This window comes from Scardinius erythrophthalmus, assembly GCF_964197995.2.
Source record: "Scardinius erythrophthalmus genome assembly, contig: HAP1_SCAFFOLD_485, whole genome shotgun sequence".
NCBI lineage: Eukaryota > Metazoa > Chordata > Actinopteri > Cypriniformes > Leuciscidae > Scardinius > Scardinius erythrophthalmus.
The window spans coordinates 1-17707 of NW_028296131.1; the positions used below are offsets into that span (position 1 = coordinate 1).

The window sequence follows — 17707 nt, forward strand, 5'->3', positions numbered from 1 at the left end:
TCCTGTAGTACTCTGCTCGGCGTAAGGTTTTTATACGCTCTCTCAGGTTGTCCCGGATTTCCTTCAAAGCTGGTTTTTCCCCCTCTTCAGCTTGCCTGAAAGCTTTTCTGAGCCTCCGGAGATCAGCACGAAGTTGTTTGATCTCCTTAATCCTGCGATTCTCCATCAGCTCAACAGGTCTTGATTGGTAAGATCTCATCTGTTTTATTCCAAAACGTTCAGCACCAATATTCCAGATAATACTTGCCATTGCCTTCATTTTCCGGTTCAGCTCCCCTGCAAGAACGTGCTCCAACACCTCATCCACTTCCTGGTCAAATCTGTCCCAATCCTTCCTTGCATACGCTGCCGGCCAGTTGACTGCTTGCTTCCCTGCCTCCTGGCTGTGCTGCAAGTGCTACTGGGTGCTCCCACTCTGCCGTGGTTCTGACCTCAGAGGTACATCCGAAGTGGTATTGCCCGCGCTCTCTCTGCTGTGTGCCTGGAGATTCTGGGATTCTGGTTGGCCACCGGTCCCAGCCTCTCCTCCGTCTCACCAGGTTGCCCTGTGCGTTGCACACTACTTGGGCGCAGGCAACCCATCTTTGCCTGATGGATCTTAAGGCCTTTCGTATTCTTACAAACTTTCCCACATGTGCAAACCACAGCTGTACCGTCATGCTGTGTCAAAGTCCGATTTATACTTTCCGAGGTTGTTGCCATGGTCCGTCCTGTAGGTCGATCATCCTCCCCCGCTCTCGCCCGACCTTATCACGTACTTGTTCATAGCGAGTGTTTTGGGTTCCTCCTCACGGAAGATGTGTTTTGGCCTGCCAAGCCGCCACACCCCTGACTGGTCTTCCCCAGATGCCAGCAGTCTCTCCTTGCTGTCACCATCCTTTCATGGTTGCCAACTCTTTCCTAGTAGTCACTGGGTTGCCAGATGGGAAAGTCTGAAATACGATGGGATCATCGCTCTCACCTCAATGGCTGGGTGAAGTCCTAGCCGCCTATTTGAGGTGATGGCCAACACTCGCGCATTACAAGTCCAACCTACTGAGCTTTGTGGTGTGGGCCCAAGGTGCTTTCTTCGGGTCATCAGGTGGGTACCCTCCTTCAACAGTGTTTTGTCAATTAACCCACAACACCTCCAGAGGGCTTGACAGCCAACCCCAGCGTCCTGGGGCAGCCCCCTCGGCCCCTTGGGCTCCACAGCCAGTGCTCTTTTATGTTCCCTCCCTACCCGGTGGGTTGTTCCATCGCTCACAGCGCTTCAGCCACAGCCATCTCGATGCTGTCTCTGCTCTTTTTGTAATATTCGCCACGAGCCGTCGAATATTACAAAAAGATGTATAATAACTCTTATGTTTGGATTACTTTCTCCAGTATCCGCGGTTGTCTGCAAGCCTGAAAGCAAGTGCTGGAGTTGGGTAAGCTACAGACATTTTTTGTTAATATTAATTTGCATAATGAATATAATTATGCTGATAAATCTTGTGTTCTTGAGTGTAATTTAAGTTACGATTAAACAGTAAAGACCTCTACATTATTGCAAACAGATTTTTTTTTTTTTTTACTTTCTATGCATTAAAGAATCCTGACAAAAATCTATCATGTTTTCTATAATAATCTGAAGCAGCACAACTGTTTTCAACATTGATAATAATAAATGTTTCTTGTGCAGCAAATCATCATATTAGAATGATTTCTGAAGGATCATGTGACACTGAAGACTGGAGTAATGATGCTGAAAATTCAGCTTTGATCACAGGAATAAATTACATTTGAACAAATATTCACGTAGAAAACAGGCATTTTAAATTGTAATAATATTTCACAATAGAACTGAGCAGAATTGAAATGATACCTTCCTTTAATAGCTTTTTTTTTCTTTTGCAAGGTCTGTAGCAGAATTATGGAGACATCATGTAAATATTGAGGTATTTTTATTATTTTGATTTTATTATTAATATTATGTGGTCTTTCATCAACACCACTGAGATTGTAGAAATGATTATCACAGTGTAGTAGTAGAGGCCTATGGTTCTCTCTGGTCATTGCTGTAGCACATTAAATCATGTGAAGCCTTGCATTATGTACAGTGTTTCTTCATTTTCATTCCTGGAACCAGTTATAATCCCTGCTAGGAAACATTTAAATTCCATCCTGAAAAAAAAATTTAATAAAAAAAGATTATAATGTGTCACAATTATGTGATTATTATGCCTAATTGCATTAATTAGTTACTTTTTATAGACAGTAATGTGTTATGTTCAGGGTTTGAATTTAACTTTTTAACCCACCGGCCAATTTGGCTACTAAATGTTTAAGTGACGGGCCATTCAGAGCTTCTACAAGCCAAAAAGAAGAAATTAACCAGATTAACTACGTCACAGCTTTTATATATTTTCATACATTAATTTCTTATTAAAACAAAATCCTGTCATCCAGCAATCTCCTCCTTTCCACATTAATTCTCATCTTTTTTTTTCTTCTTTTCTTTTGGTTTTAGGTGGAGAAACATGTAGGATGATGTAAAGAACATGTAGGATGTTGGAAAATAGCAATGTCTTTTGTTAACCAAATGTTTTTTTAATCTTCGCTATTGCTGTAATGCAAGTGAACAAGCGCGCCGTTATGTGTTGCTTAGTGACGTCTGTGTTCAAGCAAGCCAGAAACGCACAGATTCTGCGCAATACGCTGTATTTAATAGATCATGATGACTCACGAGTTGAGTATTTGCAGATTTGGCTTACACGAACTTCCCCAGCAAAGTGCAAATTGGCTAGTGATTTGACAGCGTTACCCACATTAGGCGGGTTGGCGGGTGTTAATTTCAAACCCTGGTTACGTTACTTTTTCTCACCTGGGCTGGGTTTGCTTCTTTGTTTTTTAATAAAATAATAATAATAAAAAAAATAAAAAAATCTAATCTTGGCAAATGTAAAAGACCTTTCACACCAAAAGTGAATAAGCCTCAGGCTGAAGGAAATATTCACGTCTGTACAGCAGCTCAAACAAACCTTTCAGCTGTGCTGCGATTCTTACATGGGAAAACAAAGAAACCTGTTACTTATTTGAAAAAGTAACTCGAAAAAAAGTAAAAAAAAAAAAAGTAATCCGATTACCTAACTCGCGTTACTTGTAATTCGTTACCCCCAACATTTATTGACAGTGCAAATTAATCTTCCTGGCACATACAGTGTGTAAAAGTGATTCTTATTCTGACATGATTGTGTGTATTTTGAGAATGTGTGAAAGGTTTTTTGTTTTTCTCATCTGTAGGAATACATTAATGAGGTGATAGCAGAGTGGAGGAGACTTAATGTGGACGTTTTGTTGTGTCCTATGTTTGGACCAGCCTTCAATTTACATTACAGCGGCCGTATCACCAGTACGTACCTCACATTTACATTACTATTACATTATCTTTGTGTCTGTAACCTTTTTGTCATGAAGTGCAATTTTTTTAATTTGTCTTGTTAATCACTGTGCCACATCCCACGTCTCATTGCTTTTAGCTTTCAATTCCCTTATTATGTAAGGGATAATGTAGAGCGAGGCGGTTGTTATAGCGAATACAACCCCGACAGGCTGATCGGGACCCCGACGTGAAGCAGAGCTTGAATCAGCCTGAAGGGGTTGTATTCGCTTATTACATGGCTACCCACCAAATAAATCAATAATTTGACACAAAATATTGATTTAAAAAGGAGTTTATTGATTTAAAAACGATTGTATTGCTTCCGCTAAAGAAAATAGTCCGTTCTGTCTCTACGGTTAGAATCCTGCGTCCATAGCAACGCTCTGTTTTTCTTGGCAACGGTGTGTTATACTTCGCAGCGGTCTGTTATCAAGAAATAACAGATCGCATTCTACATTGGAATTCAACAAAGCCATGTAATAATACTAGTTAATTTAATTGTGACTAGCAAAAATGTGTTTCCTGTTTCATGATTTACTTAAAATCAGCCTGAAACAAGTTTTGATAGACTTTTCTTCCCTATTGTGTCGTATACCCGAGTGAAACGGCTTCTGGAACAAGAACACATGTGGGCGGGGCTTGATTTTGTCCGTGAGGATTTGATTGGATGGTTGTGGTTTGCTATTGGTGGATCTCATGTGAGTGACAGGTTGCCCCGCCCTCATCATCAGAGAAGAGAAGAGATCCTGCTAGAGGAAGGGAAAGTTATTTTGGTTAAAGTCCCCCTGTAGTCAATAATTTTATCCCTTAAAACTCATCTTTGATCAACAAAATGACACATCCAATGTCTGTTTGATATTATGCAGTAGGTGTCTGCGGTTTAAAGTTACTTATTAACTCGACAGTCATGATTTCAGCATTACATACGGCCTTCAACCTTCTACTGTAGATGCAGTAATTGTTCTCCACTCCTGAAGGTGTTGCCAGCTACACATTCCTGTACAACCTGCTGAACTTCCCAGCCGGGACCGTGACCGTGTCTACAGTGACGGAAGAGGACGAGGCACAGCTCAGTCAGTATAAGGGTTTCTATGGAGACGTGTGGGACAAACTCTTCCCTAAGGTAGGCTTTCACAGTTCAAGACCACTGAAGTTAAGTTGAATTAAATCCATAGGATGTTTTTGTCAACCTTAAAGTGTTGTGGTAAATTGTGAGTTGTATGCCTGACAACCACAAGGTGGCAGTATAGTCACGATTACAAAGACAGAATCACGACTGGGATCAGTACTTTTATTAAACAGACATGTGATATATGTAAAGCTCTACTTAACTCCAGTAACCAATAGGAAAGCCATATATGGGACTATTTGGACTGTGTATATTTTAGGGCCCTTATATGGAGAATTTATTTCTTAAGTCTAATTTCAATACAAAAAATAAGCCCTTTTTTTTTACTATGACCCCCAGTGTCCCAAATATATGTTGAGAGTGTTTTTTTGTTTTTCTTACTAACTCTTAAACACTCCATTATTTCAACCTTGTCACAGTATGTTTGGGATTCATTTAATTTGAATAAGTTAATTTGATAACTCTGGTAGTTTTATGTTAGTTTTGGTATGCTTTGAAATATATCACACATTATAACATGGGGAAAAAATATTAATAATTAATTTAAAATGTTTGCAGGTTGAATGGTCAATATAGAAACGACCTTAGTGAACAAATGTAGTTGCACCAACCACATTATTTATTGTCAACAATAATTTGTGCCATGAAACATTTTTTTTTTTAATTTATGTGAACAAAAAAAAAATATAATAATAATAATAATAATAATAATTAATTATATATATATATGTATATGGGCTTGACAAGGCTAATATAAGTGTAACCAAAATATTGTTTTTTTTATTTATTTAAAAATGTTTAAATCAAACCATTATTCTTCATAACAGGATAATTAATAATTAGGTAGATTGTTTTACTTTAATTGGCTGCTATTTTAATAAATAACAAAAATAAAAAATAAAAAAGTTAAGCAAAATTAAAAGTTTAGCATTTTTGCATTTGCATTACTTTTGCATTACAAAGTCAACCCCATCGTATAATATCAGTAATATGTCATGGGATGCAAATGTGTGTGTGTGTGTGTGTGTGTGTGTGTGTGTGTGTGTGTGTGTGTGTGTGTGTGTGTGTGTGTGTTTTCAGGCAGTGAAGGATGGCGTAGGTCTCCCTGTGTCAGTTCAGTGTGTATCTCTGCCGTGGCAGGATGAAATGTGTCTGCGCTTTATGAGAGAGGTGGAAGAGCTCACAGCCAAAAATCACCAGGAAACATGTTGACTGAAATTCAGCTGTGTGTGTTTCTGAGCTGCAAACGGTTCAGTCGTAGGCGAGTTATGAACGGGCCGACGCAGAATCTGTGACCACAGAAACATCCACAGAATTTGATTATTGTTCATCAGGTGTTTTAGCTGATATGATGATGCTTTTGACTAACAACAAGACTTTAGTATGATGTATTCATTAATGTTTACGTCTGATCGTTCCTGAGATTGTGTGTTGAGTTAATGTGTATTTTTGATGTTTAAATCAGATTAACATGTAAAAATGACTAAAGGACATTAATAGGTTGATCTGTTTGTCCAACCAGTGGCAGACAATGAGAAACTATTTGAAACTGGGCTTAATTCTTTGCAATAACTTTTGGTGAAGATAGTGGCACTGAAATTACACACTTCACCTTTAATAAACAAATAACTTTCAATCATTCTTCACTGTTTAAATGAAGTGTGAATATTTGATGCAGCTTCATCAAGCCTGAATGAGGATTTGAATGCATCTCTTCATATCTCTATCATTTTGTATAATTTAATGCCTTACAAAATTCATTAAACTAAAATGAATCAGTACATCACAGGTTCACTGAAAGCGTGTTCTTGCTTGTCTGTCGGCATGAGATGAGCACTGCTCGTTTTCTCTGCCCTGAATGATGACTTTGGTTGGAAAGGCTTTAACTGGACTTAATGACACATGACACCATCAGCTCCAGTGTAATGTAAATATTTGTCTGTTCTGGGTTTTGCCACATTTTACATTCTTCATTTGCATTAGTCATCAAGGATGGGAACTCATTAGGGACATTTCGATTTCTTCTTATTATATTGTTCTCTTTCCGGGTCCACTGCTGAAATGAACCCTAACTCTAATTCTGGCCTGAATAAAGAAATGTATTCAAAAAAACATTGATTTAATAATGTAACATGGAGACATACGATACGCTACTTTTGGGATCAGTAAGGTTAAAATAAAATAAAATAAAAAGAATACTCTTATTCAGCAAATATGTAGGCCTATGCAATTGATTAAAAGCGATATAGAGACATTTACTGTTACAAAAGATGATTATAATTACTAAAGTTATAAATATGGATATTTTCCTTACAAAAATGCATCGCTTCACTTCAGAAGGCCTTTATTAATCCCCCGGAGTCGTATGGATTACTTTTATGATGGACGGATGCACTTTTTTGGGCTTCAAAATCTCAGGTAAAGCTTGGAAGAGCCAGGATATTTTTTTAATTAATGTCATATACACCTGGGATAGTTTGAGGGTGAGTAAATTATGGGATAATTTTCATTTTTGGGTGAACTAACCCTTTAAAATACATGCAAAATTGGAGTATCACATAAAACATTTACGAATAAAGCAGCTTTTCAATCCCATGTGTTCAAGAGAACAAAATCGTCACTTCCTGGGAAATCGTCGCAAAATATCAGTAAAAAAAGGTTGCTGCAATTGAGGAAGAAACTGTGACTCTTTTTTCCTCCATCATAAATGAGTTCGTCTCAGAGCGTCAGACGAAACACAATAAACGCTGTCATGTTCTCTTGAGTTCGGATGCTGGTGTTTGAGAACGCAATCTTGTAAGACGGAGGGAATTAACCAAATCTTTCTGATGACAGACTTTACAGGCAGAGCCACCAAACCAACATCTGAGATGCTGTGATGCGATTGGTCCGCGGGTTAGTCCAGTTATCCAATCACAGCCTCTTCTCAGGTAAAGTCACCTGAGTTTATATTTATTTAGTAAATATGTTTCCATCGTAGATTATGCACGTCTTCTTCATCGGATAAGAAAATGTATCGGCCTCGATTTATGAGTGTTTTTAGAATTTATGCACATCTTAGTGTTTCCATCCAGCGTTTTTATTTTTTATTTTTATGTGATATCCCAAAATGCACATAAAAATAGGTGGACGGAAGCATAGCTAATGGCATCCAACAGCCACGAGCACTCTTACACAGTGGTCACGAGCGTGTAGGAAGTCGAAGAGCTCCTCTGTACAGTCTTCTGTGGTCTCTGAGCGCGAGCCGACCCGGGACTCGCACGCCTCCAGACGCTCGCGTGCGTGAACACAATGCTCCGACTGCGCACACTTCTCCCTGACGACCTCTAGAGGGTCCTGCAGAGCACATATCAAACAATATTCTTCATCAAACTTGTTGCATTGACCAAATTGCTATGTGTACTGTGCTAGACTTGTTACAACACTTAGGGTATCCTACAACACAGGGTATACTGTTGCCCTCTTGTTGGTCTGATTGCTTCTATTGCTCTCCTCATTTGTAAGTCGCTTTGGATAAAAGCGTCTGCTAAATGATTAAATGTAAATTGTGCATATCATCCAGACACAAGCCTAAAGGGTTGACTGATATAAGATATGAGACAATGTTCTGTAACTTGCGACTTCAATTTCCAAAGTGAATAGAATTTGGTATGCAAGAACACGAAGGATACATGTCAAATTTCTTTCTTTTTTCTCTCTTTTTGTTGTTTCCTTAATGCTATTATGAATATAACAGTTGAATACATTGTAATCATTGTAATTATGTTAATGTTCTTGTTAATGCAATAAAAAGTTAAATATAGACTATTTAAAGGGTAACTAAACCCTAAACCAACTTTTTTTATTTAATGATCTGTAAGAATGAGGCTTTATTAGTGCTGTTCATTGATTCGAGTAACTTTTTTGACATTTGGGTATAAAGTGTTTTAATTTTACAATATATGGTGTAAAAACGTCTGAGTGCTGCCCTCTTAAGGTTGAACGGTGGCTACTGCAGTTTAATTTTCCTATTGGATGTTGCGGTGGCAAGTGACGTAAAAGGTGGCAGTTGACGTAAGCAGGTTCCAGCTCTACCACGCCCCTGGTACGAGCTCACCACGCCCTTGGTATGAGCTAGCGTAGATTCATCTGTGTACAGTGGTCAGGAGGGTACGTAGGTGTAGTGTTGCTGGTTGCAACAGCACTGCTTGACTGCATAACTTTCCAGCAGACTTGGAAAATAGGCGCCAGTGTTTGCATGCACTTGGCCTGGAAGACCGTGAGTGTGAAACATGCATTTTCGCGGGATTGCTTCTCCAACGTAATAGAGGTGGAAATGGGCTTCTCCACACAGCTCGCGCTGAAAAGCGACGCAGTGACAAACGCTGCTCCTCCTGCGAGGACTCCACCACCGCAGCGGCGTCTTGATGTGAGTGATCATATTTAATCACAATTTATGGTTAGGCTAAAGTTATACCTCTGGGCTCGACAAACGCGTCGGCGCATTTTGCTGGATTTTTTCACATAGCGGCAAAATATGAATATGCCTATATAGAGAGCGCGCGCTATTGACATCAACTTGATAAAACCAGAGAATGACGGGCTCTGATAAAACTCATCAGATGCATGTACTTTACGTCGTCTTACGAACCTGTGAGCAAACTCCATTTTAGAGTCTGACAGCAGGTCTCAGGTGCACGCCCACCCCGCTCACGGTTCGTCCCCTCTCTCTCCGCTGGGGTCTGCCCACTTTTCTAGCATTTTTCAAATATTGACAGTGGGTGGAGTCAGGCTCTGACCAGGGGTTTAGTTACCCTTTAAAGGGTAACTAAACCCCTGGTCAGAGCCTGACTCCACCCACTGACAATATTTGAAAAATGCTAGAAAAGTGGGCAGACCCCAGCGGAGATACAGGGGACGAACCGTGAGCGGAAGGGCGTGCACCTGAGAGTCCTGCTGACAGACTGTCTAAAATGGATAGTTTGCTCACAGGGTCGCAAGACGACGTAAATATGCATCTGATGAGTTTTATTGAGTTGATGTCAATAGCGCGCGCTCTCTATAGGCATATTCACATTTTGCCGCTATGTGAAAAAATCCAGCAAAATGCGCCGACGCGTTTGTCGACCCCAGAGGATTAACTTTAGCCTAACCATAAATTGTGATTAAAATATATATGATCACTCACATCAAGACGCCGCTGCGGTGGTGGAGTCCATGCAGGAGGAGCAGCGTTTGGCACTGCGTCACTGTTCAGCGCGAGCTGTGTGGAGAAGTCCATTTCCACCTCTATTGCGTTGGAAAAGCAATTCCACGTAAAATGCAGGTTTTACACTCACGGTCTTCCAGGCCAAGTGCATCCAAACACTGGCGCCTAATTTCCAAGTCTGCTGGAAAGCTATGCAGTCCAGCAGTGCTGTCGCAACCAGCAACAGTACACCTACCACTGTACTAAATACAGATAAATCTACGCTAGCTCATCCAAGGGCGTGGTGAGCTCGTACCAAGGGAGGGCGTGGTGAGCTGGAACCAGCCTACGTCACGCAGTACCGCTTTCGTCACGCAGTACCGCAACATCCAATAGGAAAATTCAACTGCAGTAGCCACCGTTCAACCTGAAGAGGGCAGCACTCAGACGTTTTTACACCATATATTGTAGAATTAAAACACTTTATACCCAAATGTCAAAAAAGTTACTCGAATCAAAAAAGTTACTCGAATCAATGAACAGCATTAATAAAGCCCCATTCTTACAGATCATTAACTAAAAAAAGTTGGTTTAGGGTTTAGTTACCCTTTAAATGCATGTTATGGCAATAATTCTATGTATAATAATAATTTTATGGCACATTTTTACTAGGAAGGTTAGATCAGCATGGCCTAATTAACATTCATGAGTTAAGAGATCTTCTTATAGACATGGAGATAAAAAACTCTTGTCAAAAATAGTTAATAGTTAGCCGCCGTGTCTTGCTGCAGAACTGTAGGAGGCTGGTATGCACAGCTTTTTTCCGCGCTCTTGTCTCCGCCGGTTTCAAAATATGTTTCAAAAATAATCATTTTCTGCTCGTCCGGCTCTTTGCAACAACACCATAGATAAACACTAGATACCTCGTACGCGCTGTTGGCCAATGGAGGTCGACGTCCGCACACGGCGGCCATCTTGCGACAGGGTGCTCGCTCACTCGTTTGATGATGCATGTACTTTAAAATAACCATAACTTGCTCAATTTTCTACCTATTTTCAAACGGTTTGGTTTGTTATAAACGTCAGTACAAAACTACACTACAAACGTGTAGTTACGACACTGCATACATAAACTGCATACATATGAAAAATTATAACATGCATGTTCAAGCATTCGGAATTATAGCCATGTTAATAACGTTTGTAAGAAACCAAACCGTTTGTAAATCCGTCGAGATTTCATCGAGATATGAGGATTTGTGTACGTGCTGATCATTCACCTTAATGCACAGAGCACTGCCGTAAGATGGCCGAACGGTGATGCCGGAAGTGACTGGGCCATAAGACATCTAGCGTTTATATATGATATCTATGAACAACACAGCCTTGTTTCAGCAGTGACTTTCCTATAACGACGTCTGACGTTTACATTTTACGTGGCGTGAGAAAGTCACATAAACCACGCGATATGGAAGGTGATCGGGGAGTGGACAAAAGTCTATGGAAGGCCAAAAGGGTCAAAACGTGTGAAACTGTCGTGTTAACACAAGGTGTGTTCGACATCGGCTGCGGCTGGATGCAACCGATCGGCGAGAGGAGCTGCAAACGGAGACGTGAAGTCGGACACTTTCTGGTTCCCGTAGTGACCACTCACGTGGTGTTTGCATACTTTACCACAGCTGCAGTGAAATGCAATATTTGCCAAATAATACACAGATGTTTCAGAGACATTTTCATTCAATAGCCTATGTACTGCTTCATACAGCGTCTGTTTGAACAAGAATAAAGTTCAACATAAGCAACTATCAATGAAGTAGAGTCTACGTTTTTTAAGCAGTTTTAATTTGATAAACATGACACAATATAGCATGACAACGACATGAAAAGAGTGTTCCCTGTTATAATAAACTGATTTGAGAGCTTTAGAGGAACTAAAGGTGTTAGAAATAAACACGAAACACACGTGATCGTTGTCATGCGGTGAATCCGGCCAATCGTGGAACAGCTGTGTCGTCATCAGCCCACGTGCAGCTGAACCAAGAAAAGCTTAAAATTGCATGGAGCTGATAAGCATGAATGGCAGAAGAAAAAGACTGCAATTAAAAAACAAAACAAGAGAAAATTATTTTAATGCAAGCAATAAAAAAACTGCACACACCAGCTTTAGAATAAAAGAAAAGAAATGCATGATTAACTAGATTAAGGCATACTCCTGTCTTAATTTAAACCCTGTCCGGGAAACCACCAGCCCCAAAGGTTTCACAAAGTTATTCTTGCCACTATAACTTATGGCTTCCTAAAGACAAGTTTATGGGTAAATAAATGAATAATAATAAAAAATATATATATCAGGGCTCAACATTAAGCCTTTTCATTTGATTGTCCATCGGTCAATCACTTGTCCGAATAAAAGCATTTGTTTGTCCAGGAAAAAAATTAATGGTTGTAAATATAATTTATTCCGAATCAATATTCTCATCACTGTTCAGTCAGCTTTGACATATATAAATCGGCATATTTATGATATTTTAACCTTTATAAAGGGCATTTTTCCCTAATCGTTTATATGCTTCATCTTTTATTTAAAATTCTTAAATTTCATCAATAAATTAAAATAGGATAATAAGATGCTAAAGGGCTGTTACCAATCAAATTAAACTGCATTAAATAATGTAATGAGATTATTTTAAATATTTTTTGAAAATACAAATAAGACATTTTGGAAAGAATGATACTTTTAAACACGAAACTAAACCGCCAGTAGGAGGCGGCAGGAGACGTCTTAATGAGTGAGTTATTGAGTAATTTATTCAAACGATTCATTCAAACGGCTGATTCGTTCAGGAATGAGGCAGTTGTAAATAATTAGAAATTCATTGAATCTTTGACTCAACCGATTCGTTCAAAACTAATTTTGGAACTATTTTTCGCTGCTGAAATAGAACAAAAAATGCCAATATTGTGTCTAAAATTCAAGTGACTTAATATGAATTACTTGTTTATTGTTTATTACTGCAATATGAAATCAGTGTCACATTTTCAATCGTGATGGTATTCTCTATACTCTTGGTCGTGTGATGTTGCTTAACTGTATCATATGTTATAAATATAAAAACTCCACATTTTGAATGTTTCATTTGTTTCCAAATTAGCGCGCTCAACCTTATCGTCAGTAGGCTACATTATACAGTATATTATATTAGGCTATTGTATTCACTATCAGTCGCCACTTACACTAAATGAATGCAGAATAGTTATTTTTTGTTATTGACGTTTTAATCAGGCTATTTGTACGGTCGGGCAAGTAAAATTTATTTTACTCCAATATTGGAGTAACTTTTCCCAGATGGAAAGAGCTCATGAGTAGCAAAGATTTTAAAACGGATGCCGAAGTTGCCTGCTTTCCTCTTCTTTCTTCTTGACAGGTAATTCAGCCTATTTGTGTAAATTCAAAGGTTTATAGTTGCTTGTCTAATGGTTGTGCATTACGCCAGAACAACCTCTAGTAGGCTATAACTTGCGTTACTTTTCCTCGCGTCAATGGTGAAAAAGTATTGTTTACCTTGTAACATAAATCTGTGCTGCTACGGATCACAGGTGATGAATAGTTTTAAAGGCACGATTTTTTAAGCTATAAAAAAAGGACACTGTAAATTTGAGTTATTTAGTTATTTTAGTTTATTGCTTTTACTTGTTAAGCCATGTAAATCTTGGAATAATACGGCCACCGTAGGAGTTAAAACGCCCTCGGAATTGAAAGGAACAGAAACTAATATTCACTGGGTAGTCATATACAATTTCACCGCTAGATGGGGGAAAATATCACACAGTGTAGCTTTAAAGACTTCTGACCCCGTTCGCCTTCCACAGAGCCATAGAGAGAAAGAGTTGCGACACTCTTTGATGTCGCCGCTATGGCTGTCACGTGGTTCATGTAAGTCCCAATAGTTCTAAAACATTACGCTGGCTGTCATGCTCTTCTATGGGACAGACAGCAGTGATCGCATTATTGAACGGTAAATATAAAATAAAACACACACCCAAGTACTTTTTCAGCTGTTATTGCATTTTGTTAATGTCAGTTTTGCATTTGGAGATAAGTTAGGCTATATTTTTGGAGGGAAAAGCTCAGTGTTCATGTTCGCATGGGTAGTAGCACTGGCTTTAGCGGCTCTAACTTAACTTTTCCATATCATTCATCTGATGATGGACGTCTCATGATATTTATTTTACCACAACTGGGCTGTATTAGGCTATTGATTCCCGTGATTTTGCTTATAAATTTTGATTCAGCCATTAGCCTACCTTCGTGATCACGCAAAGAGGTCTGCCGTGGCGGTCCGTTCAGAGTTCGCTTAAATATTTTTTATTAAACAATGACAGACAACAAAAATGTGTGCTTGTGTGGGTGTGTGTGAACAAGAAAAACAAAAACCAGGGGCAGGTGATCCACAGGACTGGTGATCCCATAACAATCCTAGAGGTCCAGCATTGTTCTCACAAGCCGCTTCACTCAAGACAATAAAACATAATGAAAAGTGAGTATATCCCAAAAAATTTAATTAAATAAAAGTTGCTATAAAGGTGGTAGTGATTCATTACCGAACTCTTACTGTCACAGCTGACGAAGTCGCACTAGCTAGCAGGCAGTGCTTGAAAATTGGTTGAAACAACCAACATAAAATATAAATAATTACGCTGTGCATGTACAAATGAAGACCAGTATAAGCATCGCAAAGGGCCTCTGATACAACATAGACAGTTGACAAATCAAAAGAGGTCGATATTTCAGCAACTTAACTCTAGAACAACTCGACGCGCAGCAATGTAAGTGAATGGTGTCCAACGCCAAAATGACAGTGTTTAGAACTATTCCGATCTTCAAATCCCGGAAGTAGGCGGTTAAAAGCGCCGCCATTATTTACAACGGAGGTCTATGGGAGTGTCGCAACTCTTTCTCTCTATGGCTCTGGCCTTCCATAATGCGAAATCCTATCAGAGCGTTCAGACTGAAGCGGATTTCCTGATATGTGAATAGATTTGAATAGGATTTTTTTTTTTTGCTGTTCACGTAAGCTAATTCTGATCAGATTTCAACTGGATATGAACAAAAATAAGATTTGGACTGACAATCTGAACGTAGCCTATGTCGGAATAAGAAATAGAAGGAAGAATTGTCGGGTCGTCAGTCCACGACTAAGAAGCTAGCTCGTTCGGATCTTTACCACATATTAACTTTAGTTTGTCAACATTTCACGCTCTTTCCTGCTTACTAAGTCCTTCTCTATATGATTTAGCAGCTTCCACGTGTTTTTTCCATGGTTTAGACATCATAAATTAGAGTAACAATGTGTTCAGTTGTACATAAACAGTGCAATCCATGCTGTTGTTTACATCCTTACATCCGAGTATCTCCAATATGGCAGCACGTAACTGACCAAACCGTGACGTAGGTGCAAATCCTCTATAATCACATCAATATATTATTCCAAGGTTGTCCAGTTGCCAGATCTTGTATGAAACCCTTCCTACTTCATACCCTTCCTTCAACACATCATACAAATTTCAACCCATTTGTGAGCTCAACCTGGCACCCAGCGGGCACCTTGACATTCAATTTGACATCAACAAATAGTCACGATTTTGACCACCATGTATGACATGCATGAATATGCATATTTTCATTATATTTTGTAATTATTTCCTTGTGGTTGTAAAGGGGCCCAACAAAGGTATCAATCTGACATGTTTTTTCTGGTCCCTACATCTCAGGTCAATATCATTGACATTAAATCGATGTTGATTTGGTCAGGAAATAAGACGTCAAATTGATGTGAAATTTATGTCAAAACAATGTCTGAAATAGTATATTACTCATTGTAAATCAATGCGACTCATTTTCAACATCTAAAAGACCTAGTCTGAATGATCTTGAAAGTTGTAGGCCTAGGTCTAGGTATTTTGCATGTGTGTTTTTATTTATTTAAATCCTAGCAACACCATAGCAACCACCCAGAATACCCTAACAACCACCTAGCAACGCCCTAGGAACCACCCAGCATACCTTAGCAACTGCCTAGAAACCACCCAGAATACCTTAGCAACCTCATTCATTTGAATGTAATCATAACGGTCACCTGAAGGCGCTCAACGACCATGTCATCTGTGAGTGTGAGAGTTTCTAACAAACTAAAAAAAACACTTTACTAGAAACAATAAATACATTAAATAATTTACCATTGTTAATGTGTGTTAATTTTTGTTTGTTTGTAGCCTAGTAGTTGTGTATTGTAAAAAAGGCCACCCTTTGGAAATGGACTCTCCCAACTCCCCCGCCTCTGTTCGTGATTTTGACTGTTCTAAAACTTTCTGGGGAGTTGAAAAACAAGATCCTATCGAGAGAAGATGTATAGATGTGCTTGTTTATTATAAATTACAGTTAAATTCGGCAGAAATGTTGTCATCTCGAGATTTGAGGATTGTGTGTGTGCATGCAACTAACTGTAAGTACATTTGTATATTTTATTGCATAATACGTTCGTAAGGGAGTTTGAGGATCGCGGTCGCGGCACTCCGTCTGAGTGTTTGCATTGTTTGTTTGTTATGTATGCACTTTGTATTGTCGCTCGAATAGCACGTGATCCTCCCGCGTTGTTTATCTGTAAAGTGTTTTATATATCTGCGTGTTGTGTGGACTTAGACTGAGTCTCGGGGAACATGTACGGGCATGTTTATCTGGCGAGTTAGATGCACTCGCTGTTAGCACTATGTGCATTAGGCATACAGTGCAGTAAAATACTAATTTCTATAAAGAATATATATTTATGTATATTATTATATTTCTTTATTTCTCTAATGCCCTTTAACCTTGCTGATTATACTTATACCAGTATTCTAGTACTGTTTATAGATCTTTGATTTATACTAATTGGTTTATTTATATTTTGTATATTGTTTTATGTTTACAGAACCACACACATGACATTTGCACAATAAATCATCTTCAAGTACCCCCTGGTGTGAGACGTTATGTTCTAACCGGACATCCTGTAGCCATTCAATACTCTGAACCAGAAAGATAAAAGAGTGAGCAGCAAGTTTTACATGGTCCTTCGAGCCGGATAGTGGACTGCTACAGCCATGTCTCACCCAGAAAGAGAAGCCCCTGCCGTACGACCAAGGAGACAAGTTAACCCTCCAGCTTACTTTGAAGACTATGAGCTCAGTGGACCTGGGCTTCGTCGACAACAACCACTGTCGCCTAACTACCCGGCTGTACAGGATGACGAACCGCCAAGTCCTACAGGTTACTCCAGATCCACTTCTCCAGTCAGCCAAGCATCAGATCGTCCAGAATGGAGATTGACCGACCGATGGGACAGCACTTATGACAAGCTGAGAGAAGAGAATGCTACATTGCAACGGCAAGTGAAACAGCTGCCAGAGCTTACAGCTATGTTTGAAGAGATTAAGCGGGAGAACGCAGCCTTGCAACGACAAGCTAGCCAGCTCCCTGAGATCATCACAGCATTACAAGAGATGCGTCAACAGAATGCTGTACTCTGTAATGAGCTTCAAAGCCTGAAATCTGAACGTGGAGCTTCACCTGAGTCGCTCTCACTCTCCAGCAGTCGACATTCAGACTCCACAGCCATACCGCCCAATAGCAGCCCCACGCTCCAGGTTACCACCACCTGTCGTTAATAGACAGCCATGCCCATCTGCGCCAAGAGAAAGCTCAGAGCTGATTGAGGACCTGAGAAACATGAACATTTCTTCCTCCTCACAAGGGAGAATTCCCTTTACAAAACAGTATAGTCACTCACCGCAGATCAGGTATGCCAACTCTACCCCGTATTCACTTCCACCTCAGCTGCCTGAATATGTGGTCCCATCACGGGACTGGAGGCCAGCCCATGCAGAATACAGTTCAAAGCATCTCTTTCCCTCATCTACTAATGAGAAAACCTACAGAGGTCCAACCCCTACCATCCCATTTCTTACGTCC

General features: G+C 39.6%; 1 protein-coding gene across 2 annotated transcripts; it reads left to right on the forward strand.

The window, feature by feature from the left end:
* The first annotated feature begins 47 nt into the window (after positions 1-47).
* LOC308686600 (fatty-acid amide hydrolase 1-like) lies at positions 48-17362 on the forward strand. Of its 2 annotated transcripts, XM_081395035.1 has the most exons (5): positions 48-1409; positions 1880-1919; positions 3265-3373; positions 4381-4526; positions 5613-6317. In XM_081395035.1, the coding sequence occupies exons 3-5, from the start codon at positions 3328-3330 to the stop codon at positions 5742-5744; spliced, it is 324 nt and encodes a 107-aa protein (XP_081251161.1). In that variant the 5' UTR covers positions 48-1409; positions 1880-1919; positions 3265-3327; the 3' UTR covers positions 5745-6317. The 2 variants fall into 2 exon arrangements, with proteins under 2 accessions (XP_081251161.1, XP_081251162.1); XM_081395036.1 differs by lacking the exon at positions 5613-6317 and adding an exon at positions 16668-17362 and having other exon boundaries at positions 48-1919.
* The last annotated feature ends 345 nt before the right edge of the window (positions 17363-17707 follow it).

Coding starts and splice junctions, on each gene's coding strand:
- LOC308686600 (XM_081395035.1), top strand. CDS start 3,328: ATGTTTGGACCAGCCTTCAATTTACATTACAGCGGCCGTATCACCA. Junction 3,374..4,380: donor TTACAGCGGCCGTATCACCA/GTACGTACCTCA, acceptor CCACTCCTGAAG/GTGTTGCCAGCTACACATTC. Junction 4,527..5,612: donor GGGACAAACTCTTCCCTAAG/GTAGGCTTTCAC, acceptor GTGTGTTTTCAG/GCAGTGAAGGATGGCGTAGG.